We start from the raw sequence: 19,629 nt of genomic DNA on the forward strand, positions 1-19,629 counted from the left end.
TGACAATAGCATTGATAAACATATAATTCATTTCTATATATAAAAACATCACGTACATGTATAAATTATATGTCGTGCAAAACATGATCAATTCCTTAAATTAAACATCAAGACATGACAAAAATGTGAATATTGTCAATTGTTTTGAAATCATGTTATGACTATTTGCAACCAAAAAGCTCATAGTAAATGAATGTCCTTGTTATGGATGTGGATATGAAAAAGTACACACCACAAGCATGAAACATAAAATTACTGTACATACAAACAAGTTTGTTATCACACCTTTGATACATAACTAATAAAATTCACGTAAACTAATAAATTTTATCATGTTATTCCATATCTAAAATTCCACCCCCCTAAATCATCTTTATTGAAGCCTCTTAGTTTAATCAAAATTAAATATGAAAATTTCGGATTATTTAACGGCCAAAATTGATGCATGCAAAATGACATGATATATATAAGCAATTTATAATTGTACCTGTAAGAAAACATCTTGATATCACAATCGGGTTTTCTTCCATAATCCACATCCATTCGTTTGATTTGTTCACAAGATGAAAGAAAAGGGACGTTGACCATATGCAAACTACCAATTTGCACACCAATGTTTCCACTAACATACACGTCAAACACCATCTCATATGCCTTGATGTCTGATTTTAAATCATCTGTAGCATATACGTTAACATTTTCATCATTTGTTGTCATTGTCATATCCAAATTTGTGTCATTTTTAGGCACCTGAGAGAATCCTTTAACTTTAGTCCTACCTAATAAGACATCATTACTGATTACCTCTACAAAAAGAGGACCATACAAAAGTTTTAACTCTTCATTCTTGTTTGAGAATCTTAAACCCAGATTTATTATTGCATCCATTTTTTGTGAGCTAGAATCCACTTGTAACTTTGTCATGTTGAATGTCCTCACATTGACTTTGGGCATCCCTGCTTTGAGGAAAGCCAAATAGGATATCCCCAAAAAGAGAAAAACTATGACAAATATAAAAATAGCAAGACATGACCATGCACAACATGCTAAAAAACATGGATTGTGGTGTCCCTTGTCAAAATCATCAATGGAGGTGTCAATATTGTTGTCGAGGCCAGAGGAATGGCTTTGGTGGTTGTGGCCAGAAGGCACTTCGAAGGCTACACGACGACCTGATTTGCGACAACTGTTGGTGGATGAATTCTTCACCAACACAGGTTTGCTCTCTGGTTCTGCCATTTCCAACCTTTCACCACCCTCAAGAGCAGGGAATCCACATTGTCCAATGTTAGTTTTGCATAATAATTTACGTAAACATTGGTTATTTGTGTGATTGGTGTTATAACCGCTTTAAGCAAATACTTTCCACCACCAGTGTACAATATATCTATCTATAGTTAATCAAGGTTGGTAATAAACATATAAAAAAGTTCTTATTAGCACGTGTGATTTTCTCATTATCATTTCAATTCAAATGATATTCAATATTATACAAATGAGATAAAAAGTTTGAAGAAAAAAGTATTAACCTTTTCCACAATGAGGTATAAAATATACAAGAAAATGTTTAATTATTAATGTAAATAATTTTTTTGGTTAGGATTAATTTAAATAATTTGACCTAAAAATAATTTTATTTTTTTTATGAAATACATTATGTTTTAAATATTTTTTTTTGAAGAAATGTTTTGTAAATATTTATGTAACAAGAATATCTCATATGGTCACACAGTTAAATTTAAATAAAAATATATATATTTTGATATTATTTACATTAAATATTGTGTAACAAAAAAAATTATATTAAATCTTGCACTTACTTATAATATTCATAAATTAGATTGTGTTTATTATATTAATCAATATAAATTTTAATGTTATTTCAGCTCCATAAACATAAGATGCTTTTAAATAATGTCTTTAAAAGTATAACATTTACGAATTAATGTTGGTAAATACCTGATCTATGCAGGGGCGGATCTAGACATTGCATATTAGTGTGGCAAAATTTTTAAAGAAACTATAATACAATTATACTAAAAATAATATATAACATTTTTTTGAAGGCCTAATTCCTGGATCCGTTTCCAACAATTTATAATCAACAACTTTAACACCCTCATTGGTCGAGTTGGGAGCAATATCCGTAGTCGAAGAACTAGCTTTGTCTCTAGACAACACATGGAAGAATTTCTTCATCCTATAATTTATAAACACCACTGTACAATAATCAATTATCATAAACAAACAATTTTTAACTTGTATTATTAATAAAACAAAACAAACAAAGCCATAAAACTCGGCACCGACAGTAGCAAAATAAACAACGAAAATGATTAATTGTTAAACTTGAACATACAGGTTGAAATCATAGTTCACATCACCCTAAAGTTGCTTAAATTCATTAATTGCAGAATTTAAAACCCCAATTCAAACCCTAAAAAAACACCAAATCCCCAATTCACAATTCTAAAACCCTAAAAAAGCAATTGTAGAATGAATGAGAAAGTAGAGAATCAATTGATTATTTCACTTACCTTGGCTTAGACTTAGAGTGAAGAGAGAAAATTATGTTGCTGACTTATGAGAGTGGAAGGAGATGTTTGTTTGTTTGTTGTAAGAAGATATTTGATTCATTGATTGTGAATTGTGATTTTTGAGAAGAGGAGAAGAGGAGAGTAGAATGAATGAGAAGAGGAGGAGAAGAAGAGAAGAAATGTGTTTGTCTGTATGTTTTTCAATTTTCAATTTCCTTCTCCCGTGCCACTGTGCCAGGCCTTATATTTATAAATTATGCATATAAAAAAAAAAAGAAAAAAAAGAGAGATCAGAATCTGGTGTGGCAGCTGCCACACCATGTTTCACACTAACTCCGCCCATGGATCTATGTTATTATTCATTAAAAATTTAGATTTTTATATGATAATGATAAAATTTTTTGTCAAGCACACATGAAAGATGATAAGTTTTTAAAGATTGGGGCCTTCATTAATAATGTTGATGATACAGTCACAAAAGTTTTTTTTTTTTCATAATTAAGAGTTACCTGATGTCTAATAAATGATAGTAAATATTTATTACAAAACATTAAGTTTCAATCTCTAGATGAATAAATTGACACAATTTTCTAAACAAAATTTTTATTTTAGATTTCTTAACATATGCCCTAAGGACACAAGTTAGCATTTTCCAAAATATATCTATTTTAGCATTCCATGAAGTGATTTTTATTTTGGGTACAATGAATTGATTTTTTTTACTTGCTTAAAAAAGAAGAAGAAATGATTTATGTGAAGGGAGTCTTAAAATCGAGGATGTGTTTATAGTAAACTAGCAGAAAGATGGGCATGATTTGCGATAACGCATGTTTTTTTTTTTGCATAATATTGATTAAAATTTTAAAATATTAATGGAGATTATTGATATATTGATTAATAAACAAAATATTGTCAAAGCATATAAACAAAATTGTTTTAAAAAAGCCACACTATCATAGTTTGTATAAGCAATTATAAACTAACAAAGTCAAATACTCCATAAAATTAATCGACTTTGATTAGTTATAACATGAAAGAAAAAGAAAAAAACTTCCATGTTAATTATGAATTCCGACACAAAGGGGGTTGAGAGAAACTAAACAATGCGGGAGAAGAACGGTGAGAACCCTACTTATTCATATTTAATATAGGAGATATTCTTGCATAAACTCTCATCCAACACATCATTCTTACACCCAACCAATAAAAAAATGTTAACCAGTGCCCCGGGGCACCGGTTAAGGAAGTAAATATAGTAATACAGTGCTAACAAATATTTTTCTAAAATATTTTGAGTCCTAATCTTTTTTTAGAGCATTTAAAGTTCAATCTTTAACAATATTTTTTGCTCACTTATGTTACAATTTTTTTAGAGATTTAAAGTCCAATCTTTAACACTATTTTTTGCGCACGTTTGTTATTAATATTTTTTAGAGGATTTAAAGTCCAATCTTACATTATTTTTTGCCTACGTTTGTTACTGATCATTTTTTTAGATAGATTAAAGTCCAATCCAATCTTAACATTTTTTTTTTCTTCAAGTTTGTTACTAATATTTTTTAGAGGATTTAAAGTTCAATTTTAACATTATGTTTTACTCACATTTGTTACATTAGTTTTAATATTTAAATCAAATTTATCTTTATCTATTTGCTATATGTGTTATTTGTATTTAAAATTAAGAGTATTTTTAAAAAGAAAAGTCTAACCCAAAAAGCTGAAAGGGTTAGTTTTTTTTATAAATAAATATACAGAAGTATTGAGATTTATGGCGGGTTGTTTTGGCGCGAAAATTCATCCATATTAGGGTTTACTCATTCTCAGTGGCTTTTCTCTTTCCCACCAAATTTCAAGGTTGCTTTCGCGAGAACCCTTCTTCTCTCTTCTAAGGTAACTCAACGGATTCTCCAATTTCTTCTTCCTTCTCCAATTGTTTTAGGGTTTTAGAATTGGGAATTGGAAAATTGCTTTGTAAATCTGTGATATTAATTATGATAATTAAGCCAAATTTGAACATTTACTCGTGCTTTGTGATGTGAATGTCGATTAGATGAATTATGCTTGGTTTGGTAAAAGTTTGGTTATAGAGAAAGGATTAAAAAAATTGAAAATTTGTTTTTTTTTTTTTGTCATCTTTATGCAACCAGATCGAAATTTGCTCAAGTAAAAAACCCAGGGATTTCAGTTATGATCATGTAGAATCGCACAATTTCGTATCGCTTTTCCGACTTCAGGCCGATTTCATGTGATTTTGCTCAATTCTTGACTATATGCACGATCAGGATCTTTAGGGGTGAATGCAATCCTAAAATCATACGATTTTATGATCTGGATCACAATTCTGTTGACAATGGTTACAGCCTAATGAAACCTGATGCCTGCTTGTACTAGTCCTAAATGGGTAGGCATCCTGGTTTGACAGTTCTACAATTTGGTAATAGTCTTAACAGGTTTGAGTACATGGCTGAATTTGAAACTTGCTATTTGAAGTGTCCCACTTTTTTTGTGTGTGAATTGTCCCACTTGAAACTTGCGTTGTAAATAAATTGCAAGAACATATTAGCCTTAGTGATTGTGACTTACAAGGATTCATGTGAAGTTTATTTCATCTTGTTCTTATCCTTTTGTTTGATAGCAAAATCTTTCTCTTAATTATTTAGTAGATTTTGGGTTTTAGTTTTAACTTTGTCAAATTGTCTGGTTCATGGGAAGCAGCAAGGCCGAGACATCTGAGGAGAAATATTCGTCTTGTCGTCAATCTTCATAAAAATGATCCCACAACAAGATTCCGAGTTTGATTCCAATTGTCTCAAACCATATTACGGTTAGTTACATCCAGTTCTCATTTTCTGTCTCTTTTGGTTTGTGTGTGTATAAAATTAGCTTAATTTGATTTGATTTGTATTGTGTTTTAACCAGACGTTTTCTCTTATTTTCTTCTTACCAGGAAAGCTGTTTCCTTATGCTGATATATTTAAATGGATGTCTTATGGCCACGGTAGGATTTATCAAACTCTTGCTTATGACGAATATGTTAAATGAGTCTGCATACTGATTTGTGTGGGTATAAAATAATTGTAGATGGGAAACATCCTGGTTGTGATCAGTCCTACTTTGGAAGAAGGGAATTTTCCTTCACTTTGAATGGTGACTTTTATCTGCGCTTCCAATCTTACAACAATGCCCTTGAGCTCGAAAAAGCCATCAAAGAAAAATGCCCTTTAAAGATTGACATTGGACCTGTCTACACAGTCGATGTAACATTTCTCTCCCTCCCTATAATTCAGTATTATTGTGCTTCAGTTTCGTTATAATTTGTCCGTGTTTACTGATCAGTATTAGTAGTTGTCACTAGAAGCAATAAGAAAGTTGTTAATAGTCATATGAGAAAAAAATTTCTTTAGTCTTTTATCCAATTCCATTTTTCGCCTAATCAATTTTTATTTGGTTCAGCCTGCAAAAAGGCATGCCTATGCACAAAGTGATAATAATGTCTTCACTCCAGTTGAGAGGGAGTTGATTTTTGATATTGTAAGTTTTTCTGACTTGACTCTCCTACTGAAAGTTTTTAGATACTTTGGTCTTCTTGACATTTGTTACCCTCTTTTTTTTCTTTCTTTCTTTCATGGCTGGCTCTAGGATATGACAGATTATGATGATGTCAGATACTGCTGCAAGGGGGCTGATGTTTGCTTGGATTGCTGGCCATTGATGACCATAGCCATCAAAGTGATTGATACTTCCTTAAGAGGTAGCAATTTGCGTCTTATATGACGTGGACAGATGGTGCAGTGCTTGTCATTTATATTGTTCATTGAATAGAAGACTTAATTTTTAAAACACGGGATGCAATCATTTCTTTTACGGAGAAATGCTAGGAACACTCTTTTTCTAACACTCTTTTATTGGGTGAAACTCATGTGGGTCTCATCACTTTATGCGGGGTAGTGCATAAAGTTGCAGCAGTCAAAGAACTCCATAGGTTGGTAGTGCAATGCATTCTTGACTGGTCATGTAGATCTTGTGGTCAAATCTGGTTTGATACATTTACAGTTGACACAAGGATGAAATGTTTGTGGCATTATTTAATTAAGATGCCGTTTGCCCCCTTTGTATTTTTCTAGAAACTACAACCTCTATTTTGTTTCTGCTGAGTAATGCACTTGAATTTCAGTCTCGGTTGTATATAAGTTGGATGAAAAAGTTTAGATGTTCTAATTTATCTCTGATATTTCACACTACTGTAGTATATTGCTTCCATTACATGATGGAACCAAATATCACGTTACTTTGGATTGGGACCGGAGAAATGCTAGGAACACTCTTTTATTGGGTGAAACTCATGTGGGTCTCATCACTTTATGCGGGGTCCATTTCCAAAGTGTGAGACCCACGTGAGTTTCACCCAATAAGAGAGTGGGTGTTAGAAAGAGACAGTTCATAGCACTCCTCTCCTTTATATCAGTGAAAGAATTTGAAGTAAACACAGTCACCTAGTGGAAATACTCTTAAATAACATAAGTTCACCACATATCAGTATGATCTTCTCAATTCGTAGCATATCAGAGAATGATGTCTTTATTGCGTGTGGTCATTCCTTGGCAGGTTTACTCTGCCAAAGCAGAATGCTACATGATTCCTATTTGAATATTTATGTTAGGAGAATTGTTGTAGGCTGAGCTGTAGTGTGTACATTTCGGCATATGACTTGCCTGAATCACTGTTGTTGCTAGGAATTATGGTTTCAGCAATGCCATTATATCTGTTAGAGTAGACTTAATGCATGTGTTGGTTTTCACTTCATGATATTTACTTTTATTTGATGTTAATTACTCCTAGCATATGCCATATGGTATTGAACATTTGTTTTCATACCAGTTCTGATCTTTCATCATGCTTAATATTTTTGCCGAGGATTGAGAATTTTACTCTCTTCATTCCTTGTGATCTTCAGGATCAGATGCTAACTGAAATTAAGATGGTTAAAATACCTTGGAAGGATGTAGAGTAATGTCTAACTTGCCCTAAAACCTTCTATAATAACTCGTTAGATTGAGCCTATCTGGTCATTGAATTCATTGCACAATATGAATGAGTGTTGTTTGACAATGGCAATTGTAATCTTCTCCACCCAATGTCACCGATATCTTGATAATGAATTTTGTTTTGGAACTACTGTTTCAGATGACTTTGGCTTCAAGCACATACTCTGGGTCTATAGTGGACGAAGAGGTGTTCACTGTTGGGTGTGTGATGGGAAGGCAAGAAGGTGAGACACTAGACAGTCAAAAGTTTTAACTTTCACTTCATCATGTAGTTCACACAGTTAATTCAATTATATTATCTTTACCATTGCAGGTTGACTAATGAGCAAAGAGCTTCTGTTGCTGACTATTTTCGTGTTTACAAGGTAGTATACTAAGTAACAACTAGTGGGTTTGGCAAGGACCAGGATTTGGTGCAGTCGATGGTTGATATAGTCAGTGCAGTCAAAACAATATCAACCGTCGGGTCTATTTATCATACACTATCAAAGCTTGATTTCTTTGTCCAAAAAAAAAAAGTAGAAGTCAGAGCGAGATAGAAGCTTGAGTGAACACAATCTGAATCTGTTTGCCCATACTTGTATTAATGTTTGTTGATTTCATGTTCTGTTCAGGGCAATGAAAATAGTCATAAGAAGGTTTCTTTGATGGGTGCTGCTCTTCATCCTTTCTTGGCGTAAGTCTTGAGATGAATTCTTAATTTTATGATGCTTATTTCATATCCTAATCAGTGTTTTCTTTTTCCAGGACATCATACACCAACGTTCTCAAAGACTATTTCGAGAAAGTACTGCTTACACGTCAAAACTTACTCGCTACTGAGGAGAGATATGAGAAGATCCTAAGCATGATTCCTGATGAATGTACATTAGATTATTTCCGTTGTCTTGATATTGTCCTTGTTATTTCATTTTACTGCTATTATCTTATGCTATGCATGCTTTACCTTTCCAGCTATTGCTTCTGAACTTAGGGGAAAATGGCAAGACAGTAGGCGTTCCTCTAGTGCAAAAGAAGATATTAATATTGTACGATGGGAACAGTGCAAGCAGTTGTTGCAATCTGGAAAACATAAGGTATAAAATATTGTTTTTGGAAAAGTTTAGAATACCAAATAACAATGGCATTTTTTCTCTGCAATATTTGTACAAATAGTTGAAAAAAATTGATTAAGCGTAGAAGTCAAGAGCAATAAATTGGTTCTTAGTTTATCTCCAAGGGTCTAGGGTTAGTTACTTATCTTAGAGTATATCTCAAGATTAATTTCCATATTACTTCCGAGCCTCTCAGTCCATTTTCATATGGAGATAGAATAACTCTTTCAGTGAGGAAAAAAAGATTTTCCATATTACTTGGTTATTATCATGATTTGTTTATTGATATAAGATGAGGAGTCTTGTATTTCTATAAATAGGGCTAGTGTTTAGTTTTTTTTTATCAAGTTTATTATCAATCATATTACACCATAATCATATTCATTCTTATTCTTCTGTCTTTTATCTAAAACCTCAACTTAACAATCTGGAAATTCTTGCTGACTTACAAATCAGTCACCTGCTTATGTTGTATAGAATGGTTGCATACTGGGTGATTCGTTGCAGGAAATCATACAAGATTTTCTGAAACAATCATTATTTGAGTTGCTATTTATTGTTAATGTCTTCCTAATCCTTTTTGTAGTCACAAGGGTTGCGTAGATGTGTTGAAGAGATTGTGTTCTGCTATACTTACCCCAGGCTAGATATGGAGGTCTGTCTATCAACTGCCCCCATTTTTCTCATACCCTCTCTATGATCTTTCATGCTATTAAGCTATTTTCATTTATGTACATTTATAATTCCCCCACAATGTCTCCATATACCAAAGACCAATAATACCTTCGATTAATTTTCAGCTTTGCAGCCTAGATTTTTGCGTTTAACCAAGACTATTTATGTTTCAGGTTTCAAAACATATGAATCATTTGCTTAAAGCTCCATTTTGTGTACATCCAAAAACAGGTTAGTATCAGATATGACCATGTACAACTTTTATATTGACTCAAGCTGTTGTATTTTTAGTGTTTTTCCTTATTTTTTATGGCGAGACTTCACTGGTGGCATCATAAGCTATTATCTTTGACTAATGATTTCTCATATAGAAAATTGAAATAAGAAATCTACCTTCTCTTAAAAAATTGTCAGATAGGTTCATTAGAGTTGATTGTCTAGCATTATTACTTGGTTTGTTTTAAGTGCATAATTACTTGGTAATTCTTCTTTGTTCAGGTCGTGTCTGTGTCCCTATTGACCCAAATCGATGCGACGAGTTCGATCCTACTACAGTACCCACTGTTTTCCAGGTAAACTTACTATGCAACAATAATTTTTTTTTGATCTGCAATGGGTGAGAGAGGGTAGCTTCCCTCAGGCTCAAATATTTGCTTAGTTTAAGTAGGGATGTTTTCATTTATTACCAGGAGTAGGAGGCACTTACACAAAGACACTTGCCCCCCTTCTATATAGTATTGTGTTGGATAAGAAAAGGCCACCTTTGGGCATATACCTATATTGGGTATAAATTCCTGTTTGGCCTGGCTGTATCCCAATATCTTCTATTAGGATACTGTTTTCTGATAATTTCTAGACATTTTATGTTTATGCGAATCTTGATATTGTGATTTGTAACATTGCAGCTTTTAGAAGAGCTTAATAATGAAGGCTTGAGAGCCGATGTTAATGGTGGTATGTAATTTTATACTTGAACAATCCCGTTTTATATTTGTCGTTAAAAGTGATTTTAATAAATTGTTTGGTAGCAGAGAGGAGTGGAACTTCCCTTGGAAACTCCGTTACGCTTTTCAGATCATCGTTCTTAGAACCTTTACAAAAAGGCAGCAAGGTATGAAACATTTCAAAATTGTTTCTATAGTAAATTCTGATCAAACAGATTTTATTTTATTTTATGTGAGAATGCTAAAAACCGCGATTCCTTTGTTTTTCATTTAAACATGCACAAATCCCCCCCCCCCCCCCCCCCCCATTTTTAGGGGTCAAGATCCTCTCCATTGGAACAAATGGAAAAATTTATAAATGGAGAGGATCTTGACCCCATTTTTAGTGTCCATTAACCTAATTATGTTGATGCTGCTATTGTTAATAATTTGATAATACTAACATAAATGAGATTCAGTAGTATCTATCCATCATAACTATTGTTGGTAATGAATACTGCAGGAGGAGATAGAAAGATCCTATAATTTAAAGTTGCAGCAGTCAAAGAACTCCATAGGTTGGTAGTGCAATGCATTATTGACTGGTCATGTAGATCTTGTGGTGAAATCTGGTTTGATACATTTACAGTTGAAACAAGGATGAAATGTTTGTGGCATTATTTAATTAAGATGCCGTTTGCCCCCTTTGTATTTTTCTAGAAACTACAACCTCTATTTTGTTTCTGCTGAGTAATGCACTTGAATTTCAGTCTCGGTTGTATATAAGTTGGATGAAAAAGTTTAGATGTTCTAATTTATCTGTGATATTTCACACTACTGTAGTATATTGCTTCCATTACATGATGGAACCAAATATCACGTTATTTTGGATTGGGACCGGAAAAAAAATACTCATAAAGCAAATAATTCCTACTGATCTAATTAATTATTGGCACACATTTCAGAAGTAACATCAACACAAAAGATAAAGCTAAAAACAAGATAATAGATAAAAGAGTAGCCTATCAAGAGTTTCTTTTGGTATGAATTAAATGTTTTTCTTGTATTTCTTAGAATTGATTTATATAAATCCACAATTTGAGTAGGCGCTTGAACACCATGAGGAAAAAATGTTTATAAAGCAATAGCTCAACATATGAATTTTGTCTCGTTAACAAAGAAATTGAGTTTATACTCATAGTAATGAAATTAATGGATCACGTATAACATGATTATATGCATCTTTTTTTTGAGGGAATGATTATATGCATCTTGGCGACCTTGGTTTTTCAAATATTATCTTAGATATACTTTTTCTCCAAAGATAAAGAGAAGGAAAAATCAAAAGGTGTGCAGCAGATAGGGATGGAGCTTCTTCTTTTTCCAACATTTGAGAAGACATGTGATACCCCAAGGCAACATTAACTTTATTTTGGATAGGTGCCATAAATTAGGTGTATGTTGGGTTTTATTTTTTGATGAGTCGATTGATTGATTTTGCAAGTGAAGAATTAATTTTGACATGTTTATTTGTTTTTAGGTATAATTCATTTTACTGGAAGTTATATTTTTTTTACATTGGTTCGAGTAAAACTGGATTCAGAAGTTGGATCCCTTAGGCAAGGTCTCATTTCAAGTCTTGAAAAATTGTTCTAGTCCCGTTCATCGTTGATAGACGTCACGGAATTCCATTTTTACTCCTAAATAAAGCGTTTGAGACTTATGAACCGATTGGTTCAGAAGATAACTATATTTTCTCGACAGAATTAGTCATTGAATAATCCGATGATACAACACCAATAAGATGGTTAAAAAAACTTAAATTTCTAAGTGTGTTGCTTCTCAAGAGTGAGATATACCGGATTCTTTTTTGTTTTAATAGAAAATGGGATATTTGAACCCAAAAAAAAGTAAAAAACTGTATAATTTGGATTTCACAAATCACTATGAAAAATAATGATTTTTGTGAAATCATAATTTGTTTAAAACTATGTGTTTTTCAAATTATGAACCCCTTGATGGCATGAATCAAAACCAAAGTGATTATTAATATAATCTTTTAGCTGATGAAATCCACAAGTATTTTCATATTGCTGATAAAATCATGCATGCCTATAGAGTGACAAGTATATGACCTCTTTCAACAAATTTATTTTCCACAAGGACCTATCATGCTTCTACTAAGCCAACCTCACTGGCCAGAGGATTACTATAAAGAAGCAAACATTGAATAAGTGGTTGTTCACCACTCATCTAGAATTATGTAATTTCACATCATCTTTACTGGAAGCAACAAGTAAACAACTCAAATATTAATTGACATGTTATATCTTCACCATTAACATGACAAGGTATGATAAGATGAATGCAGTAAACATATCCAGTAAGTACAATACAATACAACTCACCAAATGTACTTGAATCAAAATATCATCAATTGAATTATGATGTTAATTAATACATAAGAATTTAAAGAAAGCAACTTAACTATTAGAAGAAAATAACTAAAGGAACTCCATCTGTGATAAATATTGAACAATTAGACAGAAAAGTTTTGAAATGAATACAGTTTGAGAAACCTTGATGACTAAGCATGTACTCTTATGTACCATTTAATGTCACTTCCTTGTTAATAAAAAAACCACAGTTAATCAATTTATGGAGTTTGAACATTTGAGTCCTTAGATTTATTCTCTTCAGAAGATGGACGGTTCTCTGAGTCAGATTGCCGGATCTCTTCGATCATTTTCACCACTTCATCCATGTTAGGTCTCATATCAGGCATCTTTGCTACACAAGCCATGGCAATTTGCAACATTTGCACCATTTCCTCTTCAATGTTTTGGTACCTCATTAGCTCTACATCAAAAACCTCGGCTGTCCACTCCTCCCGAACGACGGACTGAACCCACCTGGGGAGATCAACCATATCGTCGCGTCCAGGAGATTGGAGAGGTGCTTTCCCTGTAAGCATCTCGAGAAGGAGGACACCAAAGCTGTAGACATCTGATTTATGTGAGTGCTTACGGGTTTCAATCACCTCAGGAGCGCGATAACCTGCAGCTCTAGAAGGGTTTGCAGGAACATTCATAAGTGAGGCTAGGCCGAAATCAGAAATGCAGCCGTCGTTATCTTGGTTGAGGAGGACATTTGAGGACTTGATATTTCCATGTGTGAATTTGGGACCGCCGACAGAATGGATGTGGGCCATTCCTCTTGCAGTTCCGAGAGATATTTTTACTCTCGAGTCCCAATCTAATGGAGTTCTTCCACCTGTTCGATTGCCTGTAATCAATTAAATAGAGGGAAAATGAAGATCTTTAGTTTCTAGGGTAGATACACTAATAAGGGAAGCTATACAAATGAGTATAATATGAAATAATCCAGATGGACTTCAAACCAATGTTTAAAAAACCGAACTGGACATCGAACCAGCAAGGCCTCCGGTCATGGTTCAATTGATTTAAACTGCTTGAACCGGGACAAAACCGCAGTTGAACCACTTAAATAACCAAACCGTAGACAGCGCCGTTCATAGTTGAGTCGTCCGGTGAGGTTTTTAAAACATTGCTTCAAACATCTCAGAGATCTTACAGGAAATAAAGTAAGCTTTTACACAAGGAAAACAAGTTTTTGCATAAAAAAACAAGTTTAGTTTTAAAATATATAACTGAAACTATTCAGAGTTAGAGGAAAAGAAAGGCATACATACCATGCAAGAGTGTAGAAAGGTTGCCAGCAGGAACATAGTCATAAACCAAAAGCTTTTCATCTTTTGAATAATAATAAGCACGAAGCGGCAAAACGTTTGCATGTTGTCCAACCCTTCCCATAATCTCCATCTGCTGATCAAACTCCTTTTTTCCAACCACAACTTCTTTCAACCTTTTCACCACAACTGTCATGGCCTCCTCCAATATAGCCTTATACGAGGTACCATAGCTACCTTTCCCCAGAACTTCTGCTGAAGCTCTAAGCAAGTCTTCAAGATCAAAATTATAAGAACTTCCTTCAAAGAAAACCAACTTGTTCTTCTCAGGTTCTTGCACTCCACTCCCAAACTCTTCTTTCGGCTTCTCACCCCTACCACCACCGCCGCCGCCGCCACTAGGACCCTTCCTTTTAACTTCTCTTGAACCACCGTCATCTTCTTTCTTCAAACAGCAAAGAACAATAACAAGAACTATGAAAAATAGCAATACAGCTCCTCCAACCGCAATGGCTATGATAGCTACCTTACTCAATTTACTTTTGGAGCTTTGTTTTCCAGGTGCGGATGATGGAGTAGGAGTCAGGGCAGGAGGAGGTGGAATCGTAGAGCACGGCTTTAGAGGCGGTCCACATAAATGATAGTTTCCTTCAAACGACGAATTAGGATAAACTTGAAGGGCTGAAGGGATAGGTCCACTCAAATTGTTGTAGCTTAAATTCAAATGACCGAGCTTAGTAACATTGAGATTAGGTATACTTCCAGATAGGGAGTTGTTCTGGAGATTCAAACTATTTAGTTCTGTCAAATTTTGTAATGTCTTTGGAATTCTGCCGGCGAAAGAATTATAAGACAAATCAAGTACAATTAGTTGAGGTGACAACGAGGTAGGAATATCACCGGAAAAGTTATTATGTTGGAGGTAGAGATACTGAAGAGACGGAAGAGAAGCAATGTCAGCAGGTAGATTTCCACCAAGTAGGTTGGAGCGAAGGCTAATAATTTTCACAGCATCAAGCTTTCCGAGTGTATTTGATGGGATGGAGCCAATTAGTCCAACTCCAGGGAGCCGGACATTAACAACTCGAGTTCCATCTTGATTGCAAGTGATACCAACCCAAGATGTACAGATTGAGGTGGATGGATTCCACATCAAGTTTTTACGGTGCGGCACAACATTGATAAAATCAAGAAGGGCTTGCTTATCGGAATTAAGATCGGCAATAGCAAGAGGGAAAATAATTGCTATGACTAAAAGGAAAGAAGCTGCTGAAGCAGAATAGAACTTCATGGACATAAATTTAGAGTGAACTTTGTTGGTCTTCATATTTTCCTGTTTTAGCAACATGAACATAAATCAAAGTTAGGATCCGTCAGAATGAAGAAATAAAGATTAAAAATGATAATTCATTTCCAAGGTTTTACCCTATTAAACTTAAAACCAACAAGCCTCAGGTCTAAACAATTAAATCAAATCTACTAAAATGCCATAAGCATATTGTAAAGATTTAAACATACTTCACTTTAGCATCATTAATAGAGTTACAAGGTACAACAAAAGCTCAGTGAGTTGAAGCATGCCATTTATAGGAGTCACAAACAATCCTTGTTAACAGCATGTAAGGAGAAAAGCTAAATTAAAGTACTAAGTTTTAATGAAGTTGAAATGTTTTTCTTGCATAATTTTTAACTGTTTGAATCACTAGAGATGGAAACATCTCAAATGACAACTATACCAAAGAGGATTATTCAATAAAGTTAAAATCTACTTTAAGCATGTCTATACCTAAATCATAGCTGCAATACAATTACAAAGAGTACTCAAAGGTGAAAATGATGATTGTTGAAAGCTTAAGCAACAAAGGAAAGGAACAGTACTTGGTTAAAAGAGATAGTACTAGACAACTAGTAAAAAGGGTTAAGCTAGAAAAAGAATCAATTTTTTCAACTCCTCAAAGAAAGAAGCTATGATTCATGAACAACAAAAAAAATCAAAAGATTTTGACAGAAGAGGAAAGTGAGAGGAAAGTCAATAAAAGGATAACATTTCACCATAAATTTAAGATTAAAAAACTTTTCGTAACTTCATATACAGTTTGTTAAATTGAACTAACATTTCTGCAGTTTATTCATAGAAACAGATAATTTTCTAACCAACCATCAACCAACATGAAATTCTACATTGAACTAATAAATAACCAAAATTGTCTTCAATTTTACACCACCATTTAATGAATTAGGAAGGAAATTACAAAATGAAAAACAGTTCAACAACTAATTAAGGAAAAAAAATAAAAATCTTTCACCACAAGTAATTACAGATCCTAAAAAATTTCACAACCCAATTTCTCCAAACACAACAATTTAGCATCAGAAGAAAAAACCCAAAAATGCTTTGAAGCAAATTTTAGTCCTCATTGTTGAAAAAAACTTTTTTTAACAAAATTCAAACAACCCAGATCTGCATGTGGAATTAAAGTGTACAACAGAGAGAGAAAAACAGAGAAAGAGATAGAAAGAGTAACCTGAAAAAATTGTGAGAACTCAAAATCAAGTCTTTGCATTAAGAATTCAAAGCTGAAAAACAAGGTAAAGAACTAAAGATAGCATTTTTTGAAGCAGAAAAAATGAAGTTTTTTTTTGTTCTGCTACAAAATTCTCATAAAATAGTTAAAACATTCATAAACTGAAACTGGGTTTCATTGAAAAGAAGCATTGCATTAATAAAAACCAATAAAGCAATAAACTTTGCATTAAATTCAGGAGCATTTCAAGTTACACAGAGAAAATAGTGCTAACAGCTATAACAAGTGAAGAAAGAGAAACAAAAAAAAAAAAAAAAATAGCTAGATTCAATAAAGTGAGTTCATTTTTTGGTTAAAAATAAAAATAAAAAAATAAAAAATTGAGGGATGGAATGAAAAGAAGAAAAGGGCAATGCAGAATGGACACTGACCTGAGTGACCTCAATTCAACTTCCTTCTCTTTCTTGACCTTCCATGGACTTCACATAGAAAGAGAAAGGTTGAGACTTTTTTTTCATAGTTCTATATTTATTTATTTGTTTATATGTTGATTTATTAATTTATTGCTTTGTTTTGGTAACTGAGAGATTGACACTTGTGACTATGTTGGATGGTAGTGTGATGAAGATGGGATGTGAGAGAAGTCAGAGGACAGAGTATGTAAGTGATGATCTATGATGACTTTACTTGTAAAGACTTTATCAATGAACAAGTTCTTTATGGATACAAATGTAATTTTTTTTGGTTAGGTAGTTTTGTGGCTACAAATTTACTTTTAAAGTGAATAAGTGGGGTGTTCGGGATTCGAACCCCAACCCCTGCATATAATAATGCATTGTTCCTGCCAACTGAGTTATGTTCACGGGGACGGATACAAATGTAATTAAGTAGGTACTCCTTCCATCTCAAATTAAACGAGTCATTTGATTATTTTCGACGAATACTACTAGCAATACTTTATTTTAAACGATCTCTTTGACATTCACTATTCTCTCCGTTCCTTTATAACTGTCGCTTTTACATAAATTTTTTGTTTCTAATTAACTGTCACTTTCAAAGTTCAATGTAACATTAAATGTTGTTTTTCCTATAATGCCCTTAGTAATTTATTGCAGAGAGAAATATATGAAATATGATATTAAATAATTAAGGATATTATAGGCAAAACATAAGTTATTGTATCAAAAGCAGTGAAATAACTTGGTTTGTGTAAAAAGTCAAAATGTGACAATTAAAAAGGAACGGATGAAGTATTTTATTGAGTTAAATTAATGTGAGTCTTGCACTTTGAAAATGAAATATACGTAAAGTGACGAGACATACATTAAACATACAGAAATTGGTGAGACATACATTAATTTCATCCGATAAAATAATAGTAAGTGTTAGAGAGTGTTGCTAGTATTCCTATATTTCACGCATATTAAGAAAATGTATAATGAAAAAAAAATAAAAAAAAATTGTTTTAAGTGTCCTTGTTTAGTATTGACGCATTCACCATTATCATAAATTTAAAATGCAAAATTTAAAAGGGATAAAGTAGTATTAATTACTCCCTCCGTCCCAAATTGTATGTCACTTTAGAAAAAATATTTGTCCCAAATTGTATGTCACTTTAGGATACCAATGAAACATTAATGTTATTTTTCCTATTATATCTTTAACTATTTATTACTCTTTCTTTTTTCAATTCTTTCATTTATCTTTCACATATCATTTATTAAGGATAATTTTGTAAAACAACTCATAATATCTCTTTCCCACACAATATTAATTACATTTCTTAATATGTCTGAAATGCCCAAAACGTCATACAATTTAGTACGGAGTGAGTAGAATGTATAATTGAAAAAAGTTAATTAATGTTGCATTGAAAAGTGAAACCGATCAATTGTTTTGAGGCATTTTTTTTGCAAATTGATCACTTATTATGAGATGAAAGGAATAAAAATGAGAACCTTATTTAAGATATATTCAACACCTTAAAACCTTAAACATTGATTTTTCTTTTCAACATAAAACTTATCATTTATTTTTTGATTTCTTGACAAATGTCCTATCCTAAGGAATTGTTCTTAGCACTTAACATGACAATTCTTTAAAACTTTTACAAAAATGTTCTTTTTATAAAAAAAAAAAAAAAACTTTCTCTTTTATAATTTTTAGCAAGTGTACTTGTTAATCTGATCCATAACAAATGCCAACCCTTATCTTGAAAAGTGCAATATTTAAATTTTGAAAGAGATGACTACATATTTTTCAATGCATAATTATTCTATTTGATTGCTTAACAAATATTTTTATGACACATTTTAACAATTTTTACAAAGAAATTCTAACAATTGTCCGAAGGACACCTTTAATTACATCTTCCTCTAAGAAAACAAAATGCCAAAGAGTGCCCATATTGATCATTGTTAAGAAAATAAATTTAGATTTTTTTCTCTTGAAAATTGATGTACTACATCTCTCCCTTTTTATAAGAAGACTAATTAAATAAAATCACATGGATTAAGAAGAAGTTGTTGAATGATAAATTTGTCTAAAATGTGTATCAATATTTTTAAATTATCTTATGTATATGAATACATTTAATGTAATTTTTTTATATTTTAAGATAAATTGGTAGTATTTATATCAAGTATATTTACAAAAGAGTAATAAATGCATATAAAAATTAGTATATTTAGAGACAAAAAAATTTGTAAATAATTTTATACTCTCTCCGTCCCTATATATAAGCCTCCTTTGCTTTTTTGATATTTCTTAAAAAAAGTTGTTAGTGCAATTAATGTGTTGTGTTTGTGTGTTCATATTATCAAAACGTCATTTGTTTGTATGTGTATTAAATGTGACTTTTCATTTTTCAAGACAAATTAGTAGTATTAATTATGAGTATATTTAGAAAAATTATAATAAATGCATCTACTAATTTGAAAAGAATGGTTTATATTTAGGGACAAAATTTTAGTCAATGAGTGCTTATATATATGGACGGAGGGAGTAATTAAGAACTACTCTCTCCATTCCTTTTCTTTTGATGTTTTAGAACTTCAACTATATTCCAAAACTTTTGATGTTTTAGTGAATTTATTATTGTTTTCTCAAGTTTACCCTTGTT

At 32.4% G+C, this 19,629-nt stretch overlaps 2 protein-coding genes and 1 long non-coding RNA gene across 8 annotated transcripts; 1 reads left to right on the forward strand and 2 right to left on the reverse strand.

The window, feature by feature from the left end:
• Positions 1-1,915: 1,915 nt before the first annotated feature.
• On the reverse strand, positions 1,916-2,648 carry LOC120579312 (uncharacterized). The gene is made up of 2 exons (XR_005645113.1): positions 2,538-2,648; positions 1,916-2,200 (listed from the first exon to the last, which is right to left on the reverse strand). It is a non-coding gene; the product is annotated as an uncharacterized lncRNA (long non-coding RNA).
• Positions 2,649-4,273: 1,625 nt separating this feature from the next.
• LOC11439115 (DNA primase small subunit) lies at positions 4,274-11,148 on the forward strand. 4 transcript variants are annotated; one of them, XM_024777952.2, is made up of 18 exons: positions 4,305-4,427; positions 4,685-4,971; positions 5,253-5,361; positions 5,485-5,535; positions 5,619-5,794; positions 5,991-6,068; positions 6,177-6,288; positions 7,722-7,806; positions 7,896-7,947; positions 8,197-8,258; positions 8,330-8,445; positions 8,537-8,658; positions 9,263-9,331; positions 9,525-9,582; positions 9,850-9,923; positions 10,257-10,305; positions 10,383-10,462; positions 10,798-11,148. In XM_024777952.2, exons 3-18 carry the CDS (start codon positions 5,307-5,309, stop codon positions 10,858-10,860), a joined length of 1,302 nt encoding a protein of 433 aa, XP_024633720.1. In that variant the 5' UTR covers positions 4,305-4,427; positions 4,685-4,971; positions 5,253-5,306; the 3' UTR covers positions 10,861-11,148. The 4 variants fall into 4 exon arrangements, with proteins under 4 accessions (XP_003600546.1, XP_024633720.1, XP_024633719.1 ...); XM_024777951.2 differs by having other exon boundaries at positions 4,685-4,938; XM_039831350.1 differs by having other exon boundaries at positions 4,312-4,427; positions 4,772-4,971.
• Positions 11,149-12,662: 1,514 nt separating this feature from the next.
• LOC11440175 (probable inactive receptor kinase At5g58300) lies at positions 12,663-17,175 on the reverse strand. Of its 3 annotated transcripts, XM_039831351.1 has the most exons (4): positions 16,940-17,175; positions 16,509-16,560; positions 13,987-15,316; positions 12,663-13,559 (listed from the first exon to the last, which is right to left on the reverse strand). In XM_039831351.1, exons 2-4 carry the CDS (start codon positions 16,545-16,547, stop codon positions 12,931-12,933), a joined length of 1,998 nt encoding a protein of 665 aa, XP_039687285.1. In that variant the 5' UTR covers positions 16,548-16,560; positions 16,940-17,175; the 3' UTR covers positions 12,663-12,930. The 3 variants fall into 3 exon arrangements, with proteins under 3 accessions (XP_039687285.1, XP_013460490.1, XP_024635526.1); XM_013605036.3 differs by lacking the exon at positions 16,509-16,560 and having other exon boundaries at positions 16,940-17,174; XM_024779758.2 differs by lacking the exons at positions 16,509-16,560; positions 16,940-17,175 and adding an exon at positions 15,770-15,953.
• Positions 17,176-19,629: the final 2,454 nt, after the last annotated feature.

Source organism: Medicago truncatula, chromosome 3, assembly GCF_003473485.1.
Source record: "Medicago truncatula cultivar Jemalong A17 chromosome 3, MtrunA17r5.0-ANR, whole genome shotgun sequence".
NCBI classification, from domain to species: Eukaryota; Viridiplantae; Streptophyta; class Magnoliopsida; order Fabales; family Fabaceae; genus Medicago; species Medicago truncatula.

What these genes read in the sequence shown, in the direction of transcription:
- LOC11439115 (XM_003600498.4), top strand. Translation starts at nt 5,307, where the DNA reads ATGATCCCACAACAAGATTCCGAGTTTGATTCCAATTGTCTCAAACCA. An exon ending in GACCTGTCTACACAGTCGAT is followed by an intron (nt 5,795 to 5,990) that starts GTAACATTTCTC and finishes TATTTGGTTCAG; the next exon opens with CCTGCAAAAAGGCATGCCTA. An exon ending in CTTTACAAAAAGGCAGCAAG is followed by an intron (nt 10,463 to 10,797) that starts GTATGAAACATT and finishes TGAATACTGCAG; the next exon opens with GAGGAGATAGAAAGATCCTA.
- LOC11440175 (XM_039831351.1), bottom strand. Translation starts at nt 16,547, where the DNA reads ATGCAAAGACTTGATTTTGAGTTCTCACAATTTTTTCAG. An exon ending in AGTTCTCACAATTTTTTCAG is followed by an intron (nt 15,317 to 16,508) that starts GTTACTCTTTCT and finishes TTGCTAAAACAG; the next exon opens with GAAAATATGAAGACCAACAA. An exon ending in CCTTTCTACACTCTTGCATG is followed by an intron (nt 13,560 to 13,986) that starts GTATGTATGCCT and finishes AATTGATTACAG; the next exon opens with GCAATCGAACAGGTGGAAGA.